Source organism: Xiphophorus maculatus, chromosome 13, assembly GCF_002775205.1.
Source record: "Xiphophorus maculatus strain JP 163 A chromosome 13, X_maculatus-5.0-male, whole genome shotgun sequence".
Taxonomy (NCBI): Eukaryota; Metazoa; Chordata; class Actinopteri; order Cyprinodontiformes; family Poeciliidae; genus Xiphophorus; species Xiphophorus maculatus.
In genome coordinates this window covers 25,259,072-25,284,452 of record NC_036455.1, presented here as the reverse complement: position 1 = coordinate 25,284,452, position 25,381 = coordinate 25,259,072, and the positions used below count along the sequence as shown (strand labels likewise).

At 38.7% G+C, this 25,381-nt stretch overlaps 2 protein-coding genes across 2 annotated transcripts; both read left to right on the top strand.

The window, feature by feature from the left end:
* The first annotated feature begins 1,232 nt into the window (after window positions 1–1,232).
* Window positions 1,233–12,225, top strand: c13h6orf136 (chromosome 13 C6orf136 homolog). Its single transcript, XM_014470793.2, has 7 exons — window positions 1,233–1,432; window positions 3,235–3,419; window positions 4,254–4,943; window positions 7,353–7,441; window positions 7,526–7,726; window positions 9,222–9,291; window positions 10,518–12,225. The coding sequence occupies exons 2-7, from the start codon at window positions 3,321–3,323 to the stop codon at window positions 10,659–10,661; spliced, it is 1,293 nt and encodes a 430-aa protein (XP_014326279.2). The 5' UTR covers window positions 1,233–1,432; window positions 3,235–3,320; the 3' UTR covers window positions 10,662–12,225.
* Window positions 12,226–14,387: 2,162 nt separating this feature from the next.
* Window positions 14,388–25,034, top strand: LOC102231517 (regulator of G-protein signaling 1-like). Its single transcript, XM_005804496.2, has 6 exons — window positions 14,388–14,791; window positions 17,121–17,662; window positions 20,804–20,853; window positions 21,013–21,146; window positions 24,007–24,173; window positions 24,531–25,034. Exons 2-6 carry the CDS (start codon window positions 17,165–17,167, stop codon window positions 24,699–24,701), a joined length of 1,020 nt encoding a protein of 339 aa, XP_005804553.2. The 5' UTR covers window positions 14,388–14,791; window positions 17,121–17,164; the 3' UTR covers window positions 24,702–25,034.
* The last annotated feature ends 347 nt before the right edge of the window (window positions 25,035–25,381 follow it).

Sequence of the window (25,381 nt, the reverse complement as noted above, 5' to 3'; positions counted from 1 at the left end):
ACAACATGAACAACATGAAATACAAATGAGTGTTAGTGGTGTGATGTGTGGGAAGGTAATGTAGGGTTTGATAGTCCCAGTGAGATTTGAGGAGGAAATTGAAAGTGGGCAAAGATGATGTTTTTCGGAGATTCAGTTTATTCCAGAGTTGGGGAGCAGAGTATAGCTGAAAGACCTGAGTTATATGGTGGACAGACGGCTTAGAAAGAAGAGAGTCAAAAGAGAAGCAAAGGGTGCAAGGTGAAAGAGATTAGTAAGATAAGGAAGGGTTAGGTTATGTAGAACTTTGTATGTTAACAAGAGAATTTTTAACTCAGTGGTTCTGAATCAGTTAAAGTCTATGAAGGAATTTGTGGTAAACCAAAGAGCAGTGCATTGCCAAAATCAAGTCTGGATATGATCAAGACCTATGGCATAAATGGTGGTGGGGGTAAGTGAGGACCAGAGACAGTTGATGTTATAGAGATGGAATTTTGAGACTTGGAACAATAGAACAGCTGTTTTGATAATCAGGTCATACAGTGGAGACAGTGGTTTGTATAGATAAATCATTAAATATGATCAGATTCGCAATAGTAGAAGAAAATCATGATCCCAAGGAGGGACATGACAGAAAATAATTGAGAAACACTGCCCTTGAGGAGTTTGATCACATGTGGAGGCTGTAAACTGCCAAAATGTGGTAAGAATCTGAACGTCAATGCAAGATGGCCAACTTCCTGTCTGGTGTAGACTGGTATTTCTCCAACTTTTTCAGGCTGACGACTTAACCCATATCACAAACATTCATGGACCACCTAACTTGAAATTGCCCCACAATAACACAAGACGTTATTGCTACCTTAAATGAAAATATTAGTCTCTTAATACAGTTATTGTTGGTTTCTTTATTCATCCGAGGTAAATACTATTGTTGAGGGACACAAGCAGGCCTCCTGACACACAGATTAAAGAAAATTTGAAAAAAAGAAAAAAAAAACAAAAGGCACTAGGGGCATCAAGGATAAAAGGGGCAGGGGCTCAAGCTGCTTCCGCCTCCTACACCCACCTAATCTGCATGTGCAATGAAAAGTGAGATCACTCATCTAATAAAAAACAGCAGAGGAAGTTCTAATGTTGTTATCGGTGCTTTGAGGCTTGGATATTTGCAGTAAGTTCAGTCTCCTGTTGGTGGCAGCACCGAACGTCACTCCAAAGAGGTTAAAGAGAAAGAAGAAAAAATTGCAAATTTCCTGCATCAGCGAAAGCACCGTCGTTACGTTACGTAGTGCAAGGACATACTCAGGGGGAGTGACATTTGTTAAAGTTACCTGGATTACGTAGCCTCTTGCTGTCTCATCCGTCCTGCTGCTGCTGTAATTCTGTGGTTAAAAACAAAACCCTCGAGGCGAATGTGAGCAGCTTTCCGTTCGTGGAAGGAACAGAGCAGGAGGTCAGTATGCCGGACTTGGAGGAGACTCAGCTGCTTCCTTAGCTTAGCACGAAGCTAGCTGCCGCTGTTCGTCATTGACTGTCACTGTTGACTACTCTGCATAGCAGCATGGTTATTAGTTTTTGTTTCTCCAAATATTCAACCAGATATACACAACTAAGGAAAATACGTAGTTATTACTTATTTAACCTGAATCCATGTTGGGTTTTTATACACCAACAGCTGCCATGTGTAGGTGTGTTAAACGCTTCATATGTGACCAATATGCTGTTTTCCTTCATCACACTGCATTTAGGAGTTAGTAGGTTTAACAGATAATGTGCATTCATTTTTATAAATAATATTAAGCTCTTGTAAAACATCTGAAATTTAAATTAAGGCTGTTAAGGTTCTAAATTTCAAAACAAAAGATAGGGAGGCGGGGGGAGAAAAGGTTTTAGAATTAGGACGCTGGAATCTAGAATGAATCAATATTTAGCAATATACAGTTAAACCCAAAAATGGTCATAGGTTTGGCAGGATTAGGCTTAGGCCACTCTAGATTTTGCCATTATGTTCTTCCTACTTTAGAGTTGTGGCTTTGTTGCTGTAGCTCTGATTTGTTCATTGTGTAGATTTCAGTTTTTTTGCTTGAGGTCTTGCTCTTTGAGCAATTCTATTTTGTTTTATAATTGCAAGAACTCTTGCTCTTTCGTTTTTTACTTTCATATAGTTGCTATGATGTGTAGCCATGGCAACATTGTTTATTTTTTTTATAACATGAGTTTTTTTATGTTATGACCGTCATGAAACTGTCATACAGCAACAGTCTTCAGTTGGAGGCTTTTTCACATATCACCAGTCCTGGCTTCCCTACATTGGCTTCTGGTACCCTCTCAAATTCATTTCAAAATTTTACTGCAGGTTTTTAAAACTTTAAATTGCTTAGGTCCTCCTTATTTACAAACTCTGACACCTGCATACTCCCAATAAGATTTTTAAGGGCAAGTAATAAAAATTTCCTAGATGTCTCTTGGTCCAGACTCTAGAGCACAGGTGTCAAAGTCCAGCCCTCAAGGGCCGGTCTCCTGCAGTTTTTAGATGTGCCATAGGTACAAAACACTGGAATGAAATGGCTTAATTACCTCCTCCTGTGTAGATCAGTTCTCCAGAGCCTTGCTAATGACCTAATTATTCTATTCAGCTGTGGTGCAGCAGAGGCACATCTAAAAGTTGCAGGACAGCGGCCCTTGAGGACTGGAGTTTGACACCCCTGCTAGAGTAAAGAGGATTGTATTTTTTCTTTTATGGATCCCAATCTATGGAATAATCTGCCTTCTTATATTAGGTATGCTCAAGGCTAAAATGGTTTAAGGTGCATCTTTACACAAATTTTTATTCAATACCACTTGTGATGTATTGTAATTATTGTAAGTTATTTTATTAGAAACAGTATATTTGTTGACTTCTGTACAGCACATTGGTGCCGCTTCAGCTATTTTAAAAGTGCTTTATAAATAAATTTGACATTGACATACAGGTTGACTGAGATCTCAATCTTGAACTAAAGCTAAAGGAACTTTACGTTAGAGGAACTGTTTGTCTTTTCACTGAACATTTTTTTCTGACCATAAGTTAGAAACTGAGGAAGACTTGATAAAGAGCAATTCCTTATCCTTTTTCTAATGTTAGGGTTTTTTTAAATAATCATGAGGATAACATTGCCATCATATAATTGTGTACTCTTGCTGTGGTTTGGCAGTAGACACAACCCTGAAAAGTGCAGACAGTGGTGTAGAAATCTGACTCTTCTCTGCCCTTAGATTCAGCTTCAGGACAGCTGGCAGCTCTTTGGGCCCCCTGCTTTGCAGTGGGCTCTGGTGATGTTCAGCTGGTGACCCCTGACTCGATGGCTGTGAGCAGAGGAGGGGTGGCCCTCTGGATGGGTTGTCTTTGCAGCCAGAGCAGAAGGAGGCCGGTTCAAAGATGGAGCCGAAGTCTCAGCCAGGTAATCTGTTGGATTCTAAGATCACTATACATTTGGCATCTGCAGTCCTGCTCACCATCACTGGCACCCCTTCATGTTTTGCATAACTGAGTGAATATATTCAGAAATAAGTGGAAATGTTCAAAATGTATATCAGTACTAGGCTGAGGCAGTAGAGTAGTGGAAGAAACACTGCCACCTCCAGGTGTTAGTTATCAGTCACTTAAACTCAATGTTTTTGGCAATAAACTCACAATTTTGCAATATTTCAAAAAGAAAAAAATGAAGTGAACTGTTGATTATGGTTTTTTGGGATAAACTGGAGGGACAGTTTAAACACAGTTTTTACTGTCTCTCTTTTGATTGGAAAGTATCCTTCCCAATGTGAGCTCACATCCATTATTTGCAAACATTCAACTGGTGAGCACCCCTAGTGAGGTCATGATGTAATGAGGACGGATGGATAGACGGGCGGCGGGACCGTCCATCCGTCTGTGGCTTTAAGAGAAGTTTTTTAAAGCAAACCTTAAAGAAGTTTGCTTTAAAGAACTTCTTTAAAGTGAACCTGGTGCAGGTTGGTGAAACCTAGATGAGTGGGAAAGGACACCGAGGTTGTCAAATTAACCGCTAGTGATGTGTGAGCTGTAACTTCAGGTCAGAGGAGAGAAGACGAGGACAGTTGGTGGTGGAATGATAAAGAGCAGAAAGCATAAGCCCACAGAGTGTGTGTCTGTAGAAAATATTTGTTATCTTTAGTTAGCCCAGCAAAATGTCAGGTGTTTGTCAGCACATGAAAGTTTGTGTAAAGGAAACCTTGCATAAATGGTGTGTTAAGTGTTCAATGCTCCATCGTAGGTCTTCCACTGGCAGTGGATGTGTCAGCCGTGTCCACTAAGCAGTGCAGCTTGGGCTCTGCCCCCCCCCAACAGCCTGAGGTATCAGAAGCCAAGGCAACCGCTGCTGCACCACCCGCTTCACCACCCGCTGCACCACGCCAGCCAGCAGAGAGACCGGTGCTACGAGGAGGACTGGGAGGAGTCTCACAGCGTGTGTGTGCTTGTGCCACAGGAGAGACTGAACAGTCTGCACACACTGCTGAAACTACCTGCCTTCAGTCACATTCAGCCTGAAGATGTGGTTACTTTGGAGAATCCCGGCAGAGATGCAGCGTTTTCCTTTCAATTGACCACTGTGGACGGCAGCAGGGAGGACGACATCAGCATTGACAATGTCCAGATGGCAGGAACAGACGTTATTCAGAGAGACTTTAGCTGCTTCACAAACCTGCTGGAAAGAGAGGATTGTCTGGTGCCATTTATGTATGGCTCCCAGTTTTATTGTTTTTGTTGTCCAAGCACACACCTGGGTGTTGGTGGATTGATGAAATCCTGCCAGAACCATGGACTGAACATGACGGAGCTGCTCCTGCTGCCACTGTCCTCTGTGTGTCTGTGCAACCCGCTGGGCCCTGGAGAGGTGCTGGGGGACAGAGACAGTGAGGAAGAGGAGAAACTGGGCCTGATGTATGAAAGGCTCAGGCTAGAGGTGAGTTATTAAACATCTGTCCCAACTTTCCATCTTTCGCATCTTATAAACACACAACTACACACACAACCATAGGCGCAGATTCCATGTTTACTTCGGGAACAGAGCACAAATAGAGATTACCAAGCACCCATGTGTTACAGCTAACCTACACTTTTCATTGATTTGTTAATAACCACAACAAGTCCTGCAAGTATGGTGAGCACCATCAACGTGCTCCAGATTACTGGGTTGGACAGCGGCTAAAAGCTAGTGACATTACTATCCATTAATTTATTTCCACCAACCATACAGAATGAGCATGAATTTATCACAAAGTGGTTGTAACGTCCTTTCTATCAATTATGGCTTAGTAAATTAAAGCTGCAAAAATTGCAGATTAAAAAGTAAAATGTGTGTTGGTGGATATAAGTTTGGTTTCTTGATGCAAGTGAAGACTAACCAACCTTTTTTAATATTGGACAATTAATTTAATTTTACATACCAGTAATTGCTGCTGTGAGCGACATAGTTTGCTAAATATTTTGATATATTTTATCATATTCTGACATTCTACAAAGTGAACTAGGTAGTTAGTCCAGTTTTTGTTTATTGAACTCTCCTAAATTACAGCTGCTGCAATGCACCACAAAAATGCAAAAACAGCTGAAGAACAACTCAGAGCTACTCTTCTTTTTTTATTGCTCAGTGTTTCGACTTTACTCCTCACAAACCCGTTGCCATGTAAACTGAGACTCTTTTATTTAAATTAAGACTTTTTACTAAACTGTGAAATGAGATTCTCTTGGACCTTGTGATCTAGTTGTCATAATGTTTACAATTAACAGTAAAACATTGCATCCCTTTTGCTGATTCTTTGCGTGATTGTGTTGTTTCCTGACTCAATGCAAACAATGTGACACATGAAGGTCTTGTAATATCCAATCCAGTAATTCGCAGTATTCACATCAACAGTAGGCGCCCACCAGTAGAAACATACTCCTGCACCATCTACACACCAACATGCTCCTCAGCTGGGAGTCTGGGGTTAAGTGCCTTGCCCGGCGGAACATCAGCATGTGACTGGGGGAAACTGGAGTCAGTCCTGTAACTTTCAGGTTTCAAGCAGCTATTGTACTCTATCAACTTCAGGTTTTTCAGTTGAAGTTAAAAAGATTTCTAGAAGGTTGGGCTGTTATGTTTTGTAAAACTATATTTTAGGGATGCAATTGATGCATAATCTGTGAGATTTCATACATCAATAGGAATAATCTTTCAATTGAATTCCAAACTACTAGATCTGGGAGCCACATCTGTTTGGACCTTCCTCAACAACTTTCAATAACTTGATTTAAAATGAAAAAGAACCAGCAATTTTTTTTTTAAATTTACGTACAATTAAAAATGCATGTTTTTGATAGTTTTTCAGTTTATTTCTGTAATACTTGTATTGAATTTCCACAAAGAATGACACTAAAAGTACTGGGGATATCATATTTTGTTTTTAGATCCGATTTTCTTGTCACTGGGTTGGTATTTGTGCTTTTTTGCATTTTTACATCATTTTCCGTCCCACAGAATCCTTTCTATTTTTGCTAAATTTTATCTATTTTTTTAATCCTAAATATATGAAAAAAGTCAACAAATAATGACAAATTTCCCTTAGTAGATATTTTTATCTAAAATTACAAGTTTTGTTTTTTTTAAAGTCATGTGAAATTTGTGCCTCTAGATGAGTTTTAATTGACTGTCATGAAAGTAAAAAAAAGACTCTTTGGGCTGTAAAGTTGCAGATCACTGTACCACACAGCACATCGGCTCCCCCCTTCCAGTGTTGTTGACATTGACTTGATGAAAATCAAATGTCAAGAATCTTCTTTCTCTCTCTCTCTCTCTCTCCTTCCCTCCCTCTGACAAGGTAGTAGGTAATGGTTCTGAAGTTTTGTGAATCACAGGTCATCTTGAACTTTATACTCATATGTATCACTTTCAGAATTGCCTTTTTTTTTTTTTTTTTTTTTTTAACCCCTCCAGGGGGTCTTTTGTGGGCTCTAGTGTCCCTTATATGATAGTTGGCTGACAGGAAACGGGGAAGGAGAGGGGGGAAGACATGATGCAGCAGATGTCGTCGGGTCCGGGAGTCGAACCCGCGACAGCCGCATCGAGGACTCAAGGCCTCCAAATACGGGTCGCGCTAACCACTACGCCACCGCGGCACGCCCCAGAATTGCCATTTTAACCTGCTACAATGTAATGAACAGATGGTCTACTAGAGTGAAGATTTGGTATCTCTTGGGTTAGAAGTTTGTCATTTTCAACATTTTAATTGTCCTATAGTTTCAGTCCCATGGGGAAAGCTGCGGGTACACTGTGTCAGATTGCTATGAATTGTGTTCTAATTGTGTTTTTTTTTTTTTTTTTTTTTTGCAGCTTCCAAATTTCTTTATGACAAACCACGACTACACCATGTACTCAAATGATGTGGAATTTATCAATGGCTTGCTAAACATGAAGACCAGGTGACTGCATGTTCAGGCGGGATACTCTCAATGAAATATGCTCTCAACAGCAGCAGTAGATTTTTGCTCATTCTGTGATTGTAGAGGTCTTATGGGGTACCGACTCACACTGACCCTGTGGCGCTTCCTGTCCCTGTGCTACTACACTGAGGCTCGGCTGGATGTGCTGAAGCTCACCAAGCACATGGAGGATGGGACCATCAAGGCTCGCTGGAGGATCAAGGGCCTTCCCTTTCATTCTGGTCTGCTGCGCTTCTACCGGAAAGACAAATCCCACCTCTACAGGTAACACAGTTCATTCACACTAGATACTATTTCACTACTTTTACTTCGCAAAGCCTTCAATTGTTGGATTGTTGTTGTCACAAGAGCGCACACTAGGTGACTCATGGTTATTACTGCAGTATCAGCCAGTACAATTTCATAACTGGTTTTTAAATGTTTCACATTAAGATTGTAGGCAACTATCATTTGCAATGATAAACTGCCTACAGAATCAATTTCCTTTGGCAAATTCCTAATGCCTTGACGGCAGATTCAGTAATGTACCTGAACAAGCATTTCTGATACCCTAACCAGGTGTTACAGGGTTTCCCCCAGAAAACTTGCTAAGCCTGGTGGTCCACTGTATTTTTGTATTAAAAGATGTTAAAGTGACAGGAAAACATTACTGGGTTACTCAAAGACATTGCTGACAATACTTAAACCCACAGCTATAGAGTCTTAAAAACAACAAATAAAACAATACAATTAAAATAAATATAAATTATTGGCACTTTTGTTAAATCCAAATTGAGTCAGCAGCTGCTTAAGGCCCCCCAGGCCTTCAGGGGCCCCATAAATGCTAATGTTTTAACACAGACCACAGATTTTGAATTTTTAACATTTGTTTATTCAGAATGACAAAGCTGTTAAATTTGAGTGAATTGGATAAATTAAAAGATTTCAAATTGTTTAAGATTTTAATTTAAGATTTTAAGGAGTTGACAAATGTACTTTGTAAAAGTTCAAAGAACTATCTTCATTGTTTATGTTACCATAGCTACAATCTGATGCTGTGAGTTTAATCTGGGAGTTTGAGCTCTGTTTGTTCACAAATACAGCTTAATAAATTACAATTATAACTCATTGTTTTTAAGCTTGGCTAATTAAGCTACCCTTTTCTCAGAGAATTTAATAAATCTATGTTGAAATGCCGTTAGTGGTGCTGATGTTCTTAGCAGAAAGTGTCAAATTCTGCTCAAGGCCTCATACAACCTTAGACCGGCCCTGTATGATGAGCTAAATCCACTGAACTGGATACAGAGGAACTAACGGGGAGATTTCATTTAGTTTTATGATCTCCGCGCTCTGTCTTTGTCTGACTGTAAGTAGACAAAGCACTTGATATGGATATACAGTTTGAAGCATTGTGTCACTGCAATAGTAAAAATAATAATAATAATACAAATATATTTAAAAAAAGTTCCTCCACAACCTTAACCACTGGTCCACTAACACACCATCTAAAAACACATCCATAAACTGTATCAGTGCAGATGGCCTGCCAGGCTTGTATTACACTGTTGAAAACCCTGAGAAACCAAACTAGTTCCTTTAGCCATGGTAGTCTTTTACTCTGAAGGGGCATCAAACTTCACATAGCAGTTCTTCTCAGAACATAACATGCTTAGGAGCGTTCTGATATCATACTGAATTCAATACCTCATCTGGTCAGATTTAATGTTTGAAGAATTGTTGGCTTTCTAATCCCACTCATTCTTAATATCATCTCTTCTAGGTCATATGATGCATTTTCAACTTTTTACATTGGACACGATGGACTCATTCATTGTCACAAAGTTGAAAAGGTGAGTTATTGGTTTCTTTTAAAAGGCCTTTAAATATTCAGATTCAAATCAGGTCCCAAAGTAAAGTACCACAAAATATTAGGAATACTTGACTTTCTGAAAATATTTCATAATGCACCATAACCTTTACAGGTGAACTAATTAGACCTAGTTCAATTTTTTTAAAGGCATCTGTCCAGATGTAAAATAATTCAGTACTTTAGGTGAAACTACAATAATCCCAAGTGTCTGATCCAAGAATCAATCACTGAATGTTCTGGATCAATGACAGTTTATATGTAAACATGCCCTTTCATTATGCTGATCATTCTGTAGCGCCCTGAGACCAGTCTGTGGTGTCTGAGAGTTTCAAGGCAGTCTGTTCTCGGAAAGGACATGTTCACCCACAGCGGAGGACACAGCTCTCCTTTCACTACCTCATATCCTGTTTCTGAGCTGGTGGCCCCAGCCACTGGCAGGGGAAGCGATCTTTTGGTCAGATCTTCCCAGAGCCCAACCAGAGTCTTTCTGCGAAACATCTCTGAATTCCACTAATATCCTCTGCTGGGTGTTATGGCAAAAAGGGAACTACCAGCAAATCTTTTAATCTAGATTTTTTTTCTTTTTAGTTTAAGATGTAGATTTAATATATTCTCATAAAAAATATTTAAATAAAGCCAAGTTATTTGAGTAATTATTCTTATCATTTTACTTAACTTACTTTAACAAAAAAAGTACAAGATTAAATATTGGTTCCCCATGTTTAATAAGAATAAGTGGCCCATAATTTATGAACTCATAGGGATTTCTCTGGACCTTAATTTTGTTCTGGATTAGAGAGATACAGTATAAAGCTCCATGTTTGATTATTGTTCTGGGTTGTTAAGTAAACCATCAGGAGTTTCTTTAGGTCTTGCTCTGACATTAAATGTCTAAATGTCTAACTAAACATAACTAAATGTTGGTTGGTTCTCCATGTTTGATTATAAAACTAAATGTTGGTTCGAGTTGTTCTGGCTCCAAAAACGCCTCTGTTTTTTGGAGAGGCTTTTTCACCACGTGAAGGCCGCCTTCACTGCCTTCACTGCCTTCACTGCCTTCACTGCCTTCACCGCCTTCACCGCCTTCACCGAGAGCTAAACGAAAAAAAAAATACTGGTGTTTAGTTAGTGAAAGGAAGGAAATGAAATGACTCCTGGAGCAGATCCTGTAATTGTTTTGTGGCCTCCTCTCCTCTCCTGTTCCAGGTGATGCCGGCGCAGCCCCCCGTCCTTCCCAGAGTAACGTCCCTCCTAGCGGGGGCTCTAGTGGCACTGGGAGTGCAAGAACATAGACCTGCTCTCAACCTTCTCCCCCCCATCCTTTCCTCATTGCGACAGAGCAAAAATTGACTAGAAAAATAAGTCAGTGAAATGAATGTTTGATCCTGAACATGTCCATTCACCCTCACCTCTATATTGCAGCTTAAAATGAAACTACAAACAGATGTTTGATTCTTGCTGCCTCTGTGTTAGATAAACAGTCATAGCTTCTCTCTGCGTCATCTGTTTCAGTCCAGCTGTCCACTTAAACCCTTCCTTAGTTTTTGGGTTCAGACATCACAGGGTTGTCAGTTACTACTCTGCTGCCAAATATTGTTCTACCAGAAAAGCTGCCGTTCTTTCACAACTATTAAAAGCATCAGATTTTAAAGATTTCTGTATTTGAAGCTTAGGAATAAATGTTTACATGTTAAAGATTAGCTAAGCAGCTTCAGAACAAATTTTCTACTTGCCATGAGTGTAGAGTAATAAAAGAATGTTGAATATTCTCCACTAACTGACGTCCAAAAGAATATTATTCAGTAAACCCTCCCCATTTTAGATGAGTTCTCTTTTGTTTGCAAATATCTTCAAAGTGATTATTTTGTCCCTTTTTAAAAGTTGCTCTTTATCATTTAAGTAATCAAAACATCAAGTTAGCATTATCGGTAAGAAAAAGTAATCAAATATAAATGGATACATTTTGAACTTTGTGGTTGAAATTGCTGCCACCAGCTTTGTGTTCCTATCACTGCTTGGAAAGAATTTTTTTTCTTATGACAACAAAAATCGTCACTGCTAGAGTCTTTGTTTACCTTTCTGACTTTCAATTGGCTCTCTAGAAGTTATGGAAATTTAGAATAGCAGATTTCTGAACATCAAGCTCTGGCCTTAGAAGAAGTCACATGTTTGGAGAGCACTGTTTTATTTACTAAATAATCTCATATTTCCTAATCTGTCTGCAGTCCATGGGGATGGACCTGTCCTCACATTCTGTCTGGATTGTTTCAGTGAGCACAGCAACTTGGTGGCAAATTTCTAATAGCTATCAGAAAACACATATTTTGTGTGAAGTATTTTTAGCTAATTATTTAACAAATGGCATCTTCACCGCATTCAGCCTATGAGCTGGTACAACAGCAGTCCAAATATGAGTTGAAGTTATGTGGAAATAAAATTTTGATATGGATTAGTGCTGTGGCAAAGACAGCCCCAGTTTCCAAGCCTTCACTGCTGTCGATAAAAGTGATATCTTAATAAATACATTTAACAATGCACATATCTTTACAATATAAATTATTTTGTGCTTCAACTGTAAAAGCAGTTTGTGGGTTAAAAGATGTATTCCTTCGCTTCATTTTACCTACATTAAAAGTACACAAATAAATAAAATGCACTCATAAATGTTCAATTCTTTGAAGCTTCCTGTTGACTGGTTGGTTCTTAACATTACTTAAAAAGAACTTATTTGACAGTCTTTAGACAAACATAGGAGTTGGTCTATTTATTATTGTTTTTTGCGACAGCTGTGGGTCATCAGTAACCTGCTGTATTAAACAAATTTTCAGGTCCAAATGTGTTCAGCTCTGCATGTTCTAGAGTAAACTCTAGTGTGATTCCTGACTGGAAGAATAAACTTGCTTGATTAACACGATTCCTGTCTTGGATGTACTTGGGAGGATATAAACAGAGCATATCAAAGAAAAATCAAAGGTGATGTTGAATTGCTGTCAATACTTTGATAGCAAAATTCTTGCAGTGGGGAAATATTAAATTCCTTGCCAAATGAGTAAGTTTTCTCACAAAGAAATTAAAATGCTGTTTAAAAAAAAATTAGGGTTACTTTGTTTGAAGATGAGCATAATATTTACCAAAACAGCCAAATAATATATTACATAAATGTTTAGTAAACTTGTGGAATCATACCTTATATGGACTGGGAAACTTCGGAGTATTCTCTCACCCTACAATGACTAAGATGGAGTAAAAGGTAAATAGGATGGAGTAAAATAGGTAAATTGGCCATTAGGAAGACCAATATTGTACTATTCCACACCATATTTACAATGAAAAGGTTCTTTGATCTTTGCCATGTTATTGGACTAACAATATTTGAGACGGGCCATAATATCATCTGGGACATCTTATTTGTGACAGTGGTTATTGTAACATTTAAAACATTTTATCTGAGAAAGTACTGGCATTTTGCAAACACAGCTCCTGTTTAGCCTCTGAGAAGCCCACCTTTTCCAGGGCTCTAAACACTCCCACTACTCCTCCAAAGCATCTGGTTCACCAGTAGAAACTTGGGGTTTGGAGCTAAGGAGGGGATGGAAGAGATGAAATGGGATTCTCACTTAAGTGTTTCATGTGGTTGATCAGGTGAATTTTGGCCTGGTCCTCCTTTCAGAAACTCTTGACTGGTTTCCTGACTGTAACTTTATCACCTTCTGAAAATTTTGTGCAGGACTTGAGGACTGAAGGCTGCCTTTGCTGCTCGGTGAATCTAATGTGCTTCTTGGTGTGTGTTGGCAATGGCTTAGTACCTTGGTGGCTTGTTTTGTTTTGTCTTACTGGAAAACTAACAACTCATCTTCAGTGTTCTGTATAAAACTCCTAAGGATGGAGTATGATCACTACACTGTACTGTACGTTTTACATGGGTAAAAATAAAAATATTGTAAAAATAAAAACGTGCTAATGTTTACAATGTTGAGGACAATTGAGAGAGCCCACAGACTTGGACATGTGAATTGTGTCCCAAAATACTACATAAATCTAACAAGGTAAATCTGCAAGAGCTGTTTTGTCTATGGGCAATAACTCAATGTTACTTTAAATCCTGATTCTGTAAAAAAAAAAAAAGTTCCCCTTTCAAAGTGTGTGTAGACAAGAATGTAAAGCAACTGTTAACTTACTCTACCACATATCTGAACAAAATCAATGGTTTATGAAGACAAGAAGCCAGGTGAGTTTTTAGTTTTTAAGGCTACATCTAAGCTCTACATATAAAATTTAAGATCTCAGATGATGACTATCACTGTTTACCGCAAAGTCAAATAACATTGAGATGAGAAAGCCAAACATTCAGTCTGTATTGCTGTGATTATTTATGATGCAAGTATCGATCCTCACCAGTAGACGTTACAAGCTGTAACGTCTACTGGTGAGCCAAATCCTTCAGTCCACAGAGGGATGCAAGTGGACTAGCGCCCCCCAGAGTCAGGTTGTGTCAAAGGAACTTACTGTGAAACATAACAGCGGTGGGTGGGACCATGTGACTTCAGAAGTGGGAAGTGGAACTGGAAAACTGGCTCTGTTGGCCTTCACCTTCGAGAATATTTTTTCTTATAAACTTTATTCAAAACTATTTGAGATAACAGTAACATATGCCAAGCGAAGCAGAACAACACAGTAAACATGCTGCATAAAAACAAAATAAAATGCACTTCAGATTTGACAAGTTCACACAAAAACATTTTACAAAGACCAGAATAATCTCTTACATGGATTTCAAGGAGTCGTATCGCTTATGCAGTCAGCAAGTAACAGATCAATTATTTGAACACGAATTACTAAACCTCCGTTAGTTTAATCAATATTCAGTTATGGGGCTTATTAGGACCCACAGAGTCTTTACGTAAAAACAAACCACAGTTATTTAGATTTGTTCATCGTAGGTATTCATTATCTCCAAATGAAATCTGAGGATCCTCTGAATCTAAAGGTGTTTTAGCACTTCACTGGTGTAACAGCGCCCCCACGTGTTGAAGACAGTGTGAGCTACTTAGCGCCGCTGTGTCGTCTCAGACATTTTAAACCACTTTCCTCTCTACCCAGATGACATCAGCAGAAGTCTAAATTGTGCCTGAGTGTGTTTCTGTCAGCATGGCTAGTTACTAATACTTGTATACACTTTATCTAACAGTACATTTTTAGTCGTGTGTGAATGGGAGAGAGAGAGAGCGGACAAGTTGAGACAGAGGTGAAGGTGTGGTGGCAGCAGGCTTGACGACTGAAGGAGGAGCATTTAGTGTCACAAGGAACATTTGGAGAACCTGCTGTCCTGCCGTCAGTGAGGAGAGGAAACGGTTTCTGAAGGAAGAGGAGGCAGCAGCAGGACTTCATTCCTTGGAGATTTTCAAACCGCGTCCCTGTTCGCAGCCTTACGTCAAAACTACTCGCAGTAAAGAAAGTTTACTAATCTGCTACACAAGAAGGTAAATCAATTCTGAGGTTCGTGAGTGATTGTGATGCGTTGACCCAAAAGAGAAAGATACGGTTCAAGTCCAAATGCTGGTTTTTCCAGAGCTGTGTTGACTGCTAACTAAATTTAAGCTTTGTTTCAGAAAGTGGCTTTTTTTTTTTTTTACCACGTTCAGGTGTTCCAGGAAAAGGTCAAAGACTGCGGAGCTGACTAGAGCTCTCACTGCACCTTTAATCAGGAGCCTTACAGAAGTTCTGTCAACGGCAGCAAACTTTGGTTAAAGTGAACGAGATTCTAAATATCAGCTGCGACCTAACATGTTGAGGGTTAAAAGGTGTTTTCCTTCATCATAAATACGTTGGTCGAAGGTTCACACATGTTTTTGTAAAGTAAAAATAATAATAACCCTATGAGCTAATGATGATAAACACTATTCAAGCCTCCTCATAATTTGTTTGCTGCTGCCGTGTTCTGATTCCCTGACTCCGCATCATTTTCCATCCGGCAAAGCAAGAGACTGCGTTTGTACGAGATTTCATGCGGCACGGCAGTAATTTTTCATTATTTCAAAAAATATATATCCAGTATTCCTCTCTTGATTAATTAGGAGACAAAATAGGCTAGCAAATAAGAATAATTTAGGAAAAGAAATGCTCACATGTGAATTAACTATGCAGATGAGCGCCTGCATCAGGCACCTGTATAAATTAACTGAAGAAAGAAGTTTAATTGGTTACAACTCCAGTGAAGATGACTGAAAAAGCCTTTGACACTAAGACTGGGTTTGAGGTTTAAGTCAGGAGAGATGACAGACAGACTCCTGGGTTAAGTGATGAAGTTTATTTTCAGTGTTAAACTGTATCGTGGAAGACTTTCCAAATTTCAAGTCTCATCTATAAAGTAAACAGTGTTTGCCTCCCAGACCAGGAACTGCAGCTAACTTAGTTACCTTCTTAAAAAAGGAGTATAGTATAATATGATAATTTCTTTCAGCAGTATTTCAAGAAGTGCCACAGAGAAACAGTGTGGTTTTAGGAGTGCTAACAGTACTCTGTGAGCCTCTGGACCAGAACCTCTGAGCTTCTATGGTAGCTGGCATGTTGACCCAGAGGCCAGCTGTATGCTGCTGCTGCTGCTGCTGCTGCTGCTGCGCTCACTCACTGGAAACACATGAGAGGAAATGATAAAAATTGATCTTTTTCTCACAGTTCAGGCCATATGCATTAAGTTCTAAGATGTTCAGCTGTTTAACTTTTCCATGGTTTCACTTGATGTTTTACCAGCTAAATAACAAGAAATTCATCCCAACTTTGCTACTTTGAAGTTAAATGGTGGTTGGTTCTACAGATACATTTAAATTACATTATGTAAAACAATTCAATATTTTTTGTCATGATGTCAGAAAGTGAAACTTGCATGTTAAATTTCTATATAACATATGAGAAGCTTGAAATATTTCATTGTGTGTGATGATTCCAAACCGCACAGAGTGAAATATTTCAAGCTTCTGTTTCTCGTAATTTAGCTTATTGATAAAGAAAACCCAAAAGTCTTTTATAAAAATTTTTATATTACATAAGATCAATAAAAAAGAATATTCTAAAAAGAAATATCAGGCTTCTGAAAACATTATTTAGATTTAGACTGGTTGCTTAGTTGGGGCTCCTTTTGCATGACTTACCGCTTCAACGTGGCGGTCCATGTTTAGAACTTGTCTGTGTGTTGTGGCTCTATGCTCTGAATACAGCCTCAGTATTTTTGCTGGACAATCCTCTGAAGGTTGTGGTAAGCCCCATTGCTGTTGAGCATCTTCCTACCGTATATTTTCCTTCCACTCAACTTTCTATAAATGTGCTGTATGTTTTTCACAATATTGTATTTGTCTAAGATACAGAATTTTGGAGCTTTATTATCTGTAAGGAATAATCAGAATTTGTCTAAATTAAAAGCATGAAACATTTTATTGTCTGTGAAGCGAATCTGTGTGATTATGAATTTCACTTTTTTAAATGTGGTGCTAAAAATATTGATTTCTTTCACAATATTTTATTTTTTATGTACTTGTAGTTCTAAAGGATTTATGAAAATGATCTTTGCTCTTTAGCTTTTTCACCCTTTTAAGATCAGTAATTTGTTTTTACTATGACTCTATGTTATGATATAATGAACATATATTATGCTGTATGTTCATGACCATGAGAAAAGGGGAGCACTTAAGAACAAATTTAAATGAACTATATATATGTTTTGACAAGTTTCAATGATCATTTCTTCCAGCAATATCAGAAGGTGTCTCACCTTATGTTTCATGGTTTTCATTAATGTCTTTTGCCTTTTTGCAGCACTCCTGTCTGATGGTTTTAGGTTTCCTGTCATAAAGAGAAACATGCGTAGATACAGCTCTGAAGGATCCCTTCTGGATCCTGATGCCTTACAATGGAATAAACTGTCGCAGAAAAAGTCAGAAAATGGAAGCAAGAGAATGTCGGTCACATGCACACCTCATTTGAAAAATGATGAACTGGACGCAGGGTCAGCTGGCTTGATTCCAAGCATTCAGGAGCCGACACAGACACCCAGCGAGTTTAGGAGGAAGGAGCTGACCAGAGAGCAGAGCGTCAGCGTCAAGAACCTGAGTGAGTTGGGGAAGCAAGAGATGGACCACCTCAACGTGTGTGCGATCAACGAAAGCTGCAGGGCTTACAGTGACAGTCAGCTGGCTGTGGTGGTAGAGGACGTCATGGCTGGTGGGGAAAGAGAAGGCCAACATGAAACGTCTCTGTCAGTTTCCTCCAACCAATTCTCTTCAAAGTCCCAGGAAAAACGCCATCACAGGGCCAGACTCTCAGCTGCTAAGCTACACCTCAAGAGTCTCTTTGATAAGGTAGGATGTTTACTACATTTCCACTCAGTAACATCTCCTATCACTGTGTAAGAGCCAGGCCTGTCGTGATAACACATTTTGATGGACAATAAACTATCCCAGAAGTCATTGTGATAAAGGATAATATTGTTGAAGTAATGTAATGGTAATGCCATTGTAATGCAAGAACACATTCTCAAAAATCAATAATTAAAATTCTAATGAACATTTAACACTGGACCTGGAAGACATTTAAATATTAAAAATAAATAAACAAAACAACAAATAAAATGAATTATGAAGTCTCTATAAACAAAGTTGTTCTTCAAGAAAAAGAGCCTAATTCAGACCAAAGCACCAGAATGAAGACTTTTATCATCTGGTTAAGAGAGAGAGAGGAAAGAGTAACAATAAATCATGAAAGTAGAAATGATTGATTATTTTAATTTATTATGCGATTAATTGATTGATTATTTATTATGCCAGGCCTAGTAACAGCTACCATTTCATTCTGATACAAACTAGTGGCACTGCCTTGTAGTTTTATGTTTATGTTTTACTGGAACTCAGTTTTAAAAACTAGCCTCTAACTATGGCCATAAAAGGGCTTTATGCTGATATGAATAATGATGTATCAGTGTGTGACTGATGAATGTGCTGTGACTTCACAGGGGCCACTGTAGCTCAGTGGGTACCGTGGTCATCTTCTAATCAGACGGTTATATGTTCCTCCTGTCACATGTCGAGGCAAGTAACTCCAAATTGCTTAGCGATCATATTGGTGTGTAAATGTGTGTGTGTTTGTGAATATGAATGGGTAGCTCGAGTGTAAAGCGCCTTGAGTGGTCAGACTAACTGGAAAAGCACTATCTAAGTTCAGTCCATTAACCATTCGGACTAGTTAAAGTGCTATACATGTACAGGCTATTTACCACATGGGTAGTAATCAAAATTGTAGTTTTGGGGGGGTTTTTCTCGCCTCCAGGGGGTCTTTTTGTGGCCTCTAGTGTCCCTTATATGAAAGTAGGCTGACAGGAGAGGGGGGGAAGACATGCGGCAAATATCGCAGGGTCCGGGAATCGAACGCGCAACGGCCGCGCCGAGGATTCAAGGCCCCAAACGTGGGTCGCGCTATCCCCTACGCCACCACAGCACGCCCCAAAATTGTAGTTTTAATCAAGCACACAGAACAGTGGAGAGGAAAAACTAATCACAGATGTTCCCTCTAAAAGAAACAGAAAGTTTCACCAAAGAAAACCACAAACTTCATGAGAGATGGATAAATAAGTGACTTTCAGGATTAAGATGTAAATGCAGAAAGGAACGTGAAAAATTCAGATTAAATTTTCTTACTAAAACTACAAAATTAATAATTTTTCTATAAGCCTTTTAACTGGAAACATATGAAAACTGTTGGACAACACTGCAACAGCAAAGCCGTACAGGTTAGGTCAGTGTGTTGGACTCACTGAAATAAAAACATGGCTTCCGTTTTATGAGCTTTCTGTTCAGCAGAGCAAAAACTATAATTACTCTATGAGAACTAAGCAGACTCTGTTGTTCATTAGTTATGAATTATTTTTAGAGGTTTCCTATCTGATCTATTAATCTCATTATGTTGTGAAGGAATTTTGGCTCACTCTTCAACATGTGTTAACCAGATTGAAATACTGTAATATTTCAATCTGGTTAAGGTCTGGACTTTAACTGGGATGTAGTAACACTTTGATTATTTTCTTTTGTAGACATTAAATTCTAGATTTGCTGACCAATTAATTGGCCAGTTAATTGGTCATTAACTGGCCAATTAACATTGGCCAGTTAATGACCCGACTGTGGCCTAGCTGTGCTCTCTGTGGGCTGGTTGGCTGCAGAGACTGGGGGTCTCATGATGGAAACTCATCAAGTGGCTTATTGCTTTTGAAAAGTTAATTTATTTATTGTGAAGGGCCATTGTACAGGCCCATCACAATAAATAAATCAATGAATCACATGATAAATTAAAATGAGCTTAATTATTTCCATTTGCTCGATTTATTATTTTTCTCCTTTTTTTTCTTTCTACCAAAAACTGGATGACAAAAGTCTTTAGTCTGGTATTTTGGTCTCAGCTTTGGTCTTGAGTTCATAATTCATTTATTATTTCTATTGTTTGGTTTATTTGGATATTTAAATGTCTTCCAGTTCCAGTGTTAGATGTTCATTAGAATTTAAAGTTTATTAATCTTTGAGAAAGTCTTTTTGCATTATTATGCCATTACCATAATGGCATTAAAATATAAAATATAAAAGCAATAGCATTATATTGCTTGAAAATGGTCTCAACAATATTATTGTTTACGGCAATAACGTCTGGGACAATTTATCATCTAGCAAAATTTGTTATCGTGACGGGCCATCTTTGGGCAAAGATTTATGTTATCAGTGACCATTTAGACTTTCACGTTCCCTTAAAAGTATTACATTAAAATGATACATTGAGTGTTCAAATACCCATATTTGCTACACAATTTAAAAATATTCACTTTTGGATCAATCAGTATGTCAGCTGTCCAACAAGCGCAGATGGACAAATCTGCGCTTGTTGACTGCCTGAATCATGAACTGAATTAATCTTGATCAGTGGACCAGTTTAAAGCGCTGAAGTGAGGAAATGTGTGAAATGTGTCTGCATACATGCTGCCATTTACACAATCATCTACCCTGTTCTTACTCTGCTGTTATTGCACATCTGTTTTTGTGAAAAACTGTGTTGTAAATAGTTTGTCTTTGTCAATGTTCAACACACTTTAGGTACATTATTGGAAAAGTGATCTGACTCAGTTGCGAGTCCGATGTTTTTATTTCTAATAACTGCATTGTTGTTTTGTTTTCGTTGTCTTGTACAGTGTATTATTATTATTATTGCTATTATTGATGTTTTTGTTAATCATGTTTTTTTTATATTTTAGATACTTTAAGAACATTTTTGTGTGAACATTTCTATCAGTTGTTGCTGTTCCAGTTGCATTTCCCCTTTGTAGAACAGCAAAGGCTATTTCTATATTCTATATTATATTCTACATGTAAAATCTACACAAACAAATTCACTGTGAAACTTTGTAAAAGTTTCTTTTGGAAGTGACAAAATATTTTTAAATAATTGTATGGGTTTTGTTTCAGAGTCCACATTCATCAAACTCAAACTTGTATAATGCAGAAGAGAAAAACAGGTGAGAATCTTGCTTCACTTTTCTTCTGGCCTGCTGATAATGAACATTATCTGTAAACTGAATGACACTTTTATTGTGAAGCAATTTCTTGTATTGCTACTTGTCTTTTGCTTGATCTATGCTTGTCTGTCTGAATCCCTTGCTTACCCCGGATCACAGTGCGACAGAGAGGAGGTCTCGTATGCATTTCATGCGCCAGTGGAGTCAAGTGGGCCATCAGAGCAAGGGGGGGATCAGTCACGATATGCTGAAAAGTTGGACCGAGTCTTTGGACACCCTGCTGTCCAGTCAAAGTAAGTTCCAAACACATTACTGGCTCTAGCAGGCGACGAGGATCTAAGCAGACTTGCAAAAGTAGTTTAATTCTGAAAACCTGTGAAATCTTTTGAATGATAACAAAGGTGTTGCTGTTATCTGCTCAAGCTTTCCTTAAGTTAAGACCTGCATGACAAACAAGAACACACGCTGCAGGAAAAAGCCAAACCAGACAAAGGTGGTCACAGCCGGCTGTTTTACACAGGAGTCAGAGGAGCTGTGTGGTTCTAGTCTAGGACTCAGATGCTCTGTTTAGCACAAGAGTTTAGATTTCAGACGAACCGACCATAGAAATTGATGTGCAGCCTGAAGCTTCAAGGGTGAATACGCATGCTTCTAGGATCACTAAAACTGATGTTTTAGTGATCCTAGGATTTCCAAATTGGTACAGAATAATCTAGAAAACTCAATAGCTGATACCATTGAATTCTTTCTAATAAATATCAGAAAAATACAAGCCATTACAGTATTTTCATTGTCTTAATTAGGGCTAATCAGCAGCAGGTGATCCAGCACTCAGATAAATTAATGCATCCCTTTCCAAAGTTGCTCCTAGCTCTGACCTGTCAACTTCAATCTGTGTCCACCTCTTTGCTAACATTCTCTGGTTTTAAGCTGCTACGTCCTTTTCTGCTGGTGCAGAGGATGCACAGCAGACCACTGATCATCTGGCTGCTTTGCTCTTGATAGATAAAGCTGCCATTGGATGTTTACCTGGGTCAGTTTGTACCAGAGTAAGATGGCAGCACTGCAGAGTTGCTCGAAGGCATGGGTCAGAACTGTGAGAAAAATTTACAATTGTATGTGTTCTATGAACTACACAGATGGTGGACACACCAATATGTCACACATTGATGGCACACAGTGGTGAGGATACCTGCCAGTCAAAAGAGAAGCAGTTCAAACTGCCACAGACAGGGGTCTCAAACTCCAGTCCTCGAGGGCCGCTGTCCTGCAGCTTTTAGATGTGCCACAGGTACAAAACACTGGAATGAAATGGCTTAATTACCTTCTCCTTGTGTAGATAAGTTCTCCAGAGCCTTGCTAATGACCTAATTATTCTATTCAGGTGTGGTGCAGCAGAGGCACATCTAAAAGTTGCAGGACTGAGGGCCTTGAGGACTGGAGTTTGAGACCCCTGGTTTAGAACAACCAACCCAGACTGTCCTGTAGAAAACAAAGAGCCTGTATCACACAACCACTTTCCTTATGTAGAATGAGCTTAGTGAGGGAAGAGATAAAGGAAAACTTCTGATTACTGCGCTGACCACTTTGTGTTCATCACCATAAGAGGCAGGGGTCAGGAACAAGTGACTGAAAACTTGCTTTGTAGCTTGGCTAGGGTCAACTTCAGAGACGAGTCAACAGCCCAGCCATGGTCTCTCATACGCTTAGCATATGACTGAAAGTGTGATTGCTTAATGTTCTCTAATATTGTATTTTAAAAAAAATCTCTGACAATTTTTGCTAAAAGGTGTCTAACTAGTTGGGGATTAATTAGGCATATACTGAACTCTGATCATTTTTTTCAGAGTTCAGTAAAAGTCTTTCTGTTGTTATGGTAAACAACACAAACAGGTTGTTTACCATAACAAAAATAATGCACAGGCGAGTTTAAAGGTGATTTTTGCACTTTAGGGAACGCCTCATTGGACATGGATGATTTCTTTTTCCTTTTGCCTTACCTTAGTCATCTGACAGTTTTGATTGTGTCTTTTTTGTGTTGGTAGTCTGAATGGTTTAAATGGTTGTTTTCATGTGCAGTTCCATCTCAACCTTACAAAAACAGACAAACATGCAGTGAATAAATTCGATTTTCAATCAGTTTTTTGCACCAAAGGGTTAAGAATAAACACGTTCTCAATGAGGCTTTTTAAATGTGTATATCTTTGAAATTTTAAATTGACATTTGCGACAAAATAGACCAGCAATAACACAAAAGGTTTGCTAGGTAACTCGAAAGAAAAACTTTCCCTCTTGTCCCCCAGGAGGCTCTGTAAAACTGTCACCACGTCTGTCACATCTTCATTTTCATCAAATGTGTTAATTTATTTACCCATATCACATCTTCATTTTGATTGCAAACATTTACCAACCTGGGCTTGTTTTGTATTTTTTTAAACATTAACATCTTCATTTAAATCTAAACACAGGTTTGGTTAAATTTATTGCTTAAAACAGAATTTTTAGCATTTTATTGACCTGGAAATTCTGTCTCACCTCTGTGGAAAACCTTCTGATCATTGTGATTAAAGAGGAAAACATCCTGATTTTACTTTGCTGTTATCTATGCTTTTCTTTTGTATGTAAAGGAATATTCTATAACTTGATTGTTCATGTTTTAGTATTACCCATATGTGTGAAATAAATCCATTAAAGCAATATCTGTTGTGCTTGGAGGAAAGCAGGTCAGCGAATCAGAGATTTGACTGAGTTAATGCTTTGAGTTGCAGTTAAACTTTAGGTTGAATCAACCTTGATTTATAAAAACAAATCATTTTGTTCCATCACAAGTATGTAAATAAGTTATTACACTAAAACCTTCAGCTACTTTGGCCAGTATACGCCCTATTCCCTTTGATCTTTTTCACATTTTGTTGCATTACAATCACAAACATTTCTGTCTTTTTTGGTTGTCTTTTTACATTTTATAAGACTAACACTAAGTCAGTATAGTTGTAGTCTGCCCATCATCTTCTTGCATTATTCCGCTCAATTAAAATCTCTCTTCACAGACAGTCTGGGTTTTATCCAGTTGACTTCGATTGTCTCTAGTACATTTTTCTACTGGAGGTTACATGAGCTGAGGCCCACTTATGTTTCTTCTCCCGCTGCTAGCTGGTGTTTCAGTGTTTGGAGCATTCCTGCGTTCTGAATTCAGCGAGGAGAATCTTCAGTTCTACCTGGCCTGTGAACAGTACAAACACTCATCCAACAACTTCACTCTGCAGAGAAGAGCTAAAAACATCTGTGCCTCCTACATTCAAAATGGCTCCCCCCGAGAGGTACTACACTGCCTCCACACTGCTTTCACACCGCCTTCACACTGCTTTCAGACTGCATCCACACTGCTTTCACAATGCCTCCACACTGCCTTCACACTGCTTTCAGATTACATCCACACTGCTTTCACACTGCCCTCACACTGCCTTCACACTGCCTTCACACTGCCTCCACACTGCTTTCACAGGAAGCTACAGCTGTAAAGCTTCTTTATGATCAAAGAGTGGAATTTAATAACATGCTTTCTTTTTATTCTTATGGACTCAGTTGTTCTTCTAAACCCATGAAGGAATTTGTTAGCAGGTGAAGCTGCCATTTAAACCAAGGATCATGAATTTACTGTGTTTGTTCTCTTGCAGGTAAACCTGGATAGTAAAACTCGAGATTTGACTCTCCAGCTGCTGCAGGCTCCTTCTCGCAACTCTCTACTCCCAGCACAGAAACGCATCTACTCTTTGCTGGACACAGATTGTTATCCACGTTTTCTGGAGTCAAACATCTACCAATCTCTGCTAAAGGATGCTGAATAGAAGCCTCATAAACCTGACGTTCTGAGAGGCTCGGTGATCTCCACTACTCCTGAGTATAGGACACTTAAAAAAATCCCTTTTTTGTCTGAGCATGAGATGGATCAATAAGAAATATGAGCAAAACCTGGTTTGCCCAACTCTAAGAAAATAGTAGCAAGTAGCTGGGATCCATTCAACAACACAGCTAAAGCGGAGCCTCACCTTTATCCAGTCCTCAGATAACTGTAATATACTGTAACTGTAACTGTCCATGTTGACTAATCACTGTTGTCACCATCAGAGATGGATGTCTATTAAAACTGAATGCTCATACAATAAAACTAAATGTTTTTAGGTGGGGGTGAGAGGTTTGGTTTATGACTGAGACCTTTGTGATCTAAGCCACGAAGCAACATGCAGAGATTATGCAGTTGCTTTATGAATTACCTTCCAATTAATGCATTAGCAAAGAAAACAAAACTAAAAGTTAACATTTTTAGTCTTTTAGCTTTTCATTTTTAATTTTATACCATTTAGGTCTCATAAATAACATGCACATATTGGTATCCTAGAAAAAGATAGGCACAGGTCAAAAAGACATACCACAGCTGTCACTGGCTGTCGGTATAAATTTGTAGGTCGTATTTAGAGTTGAATCAAAGCTGTGTGAGTGTTATGGGGCTGGAAGTGCTGAAACAAAA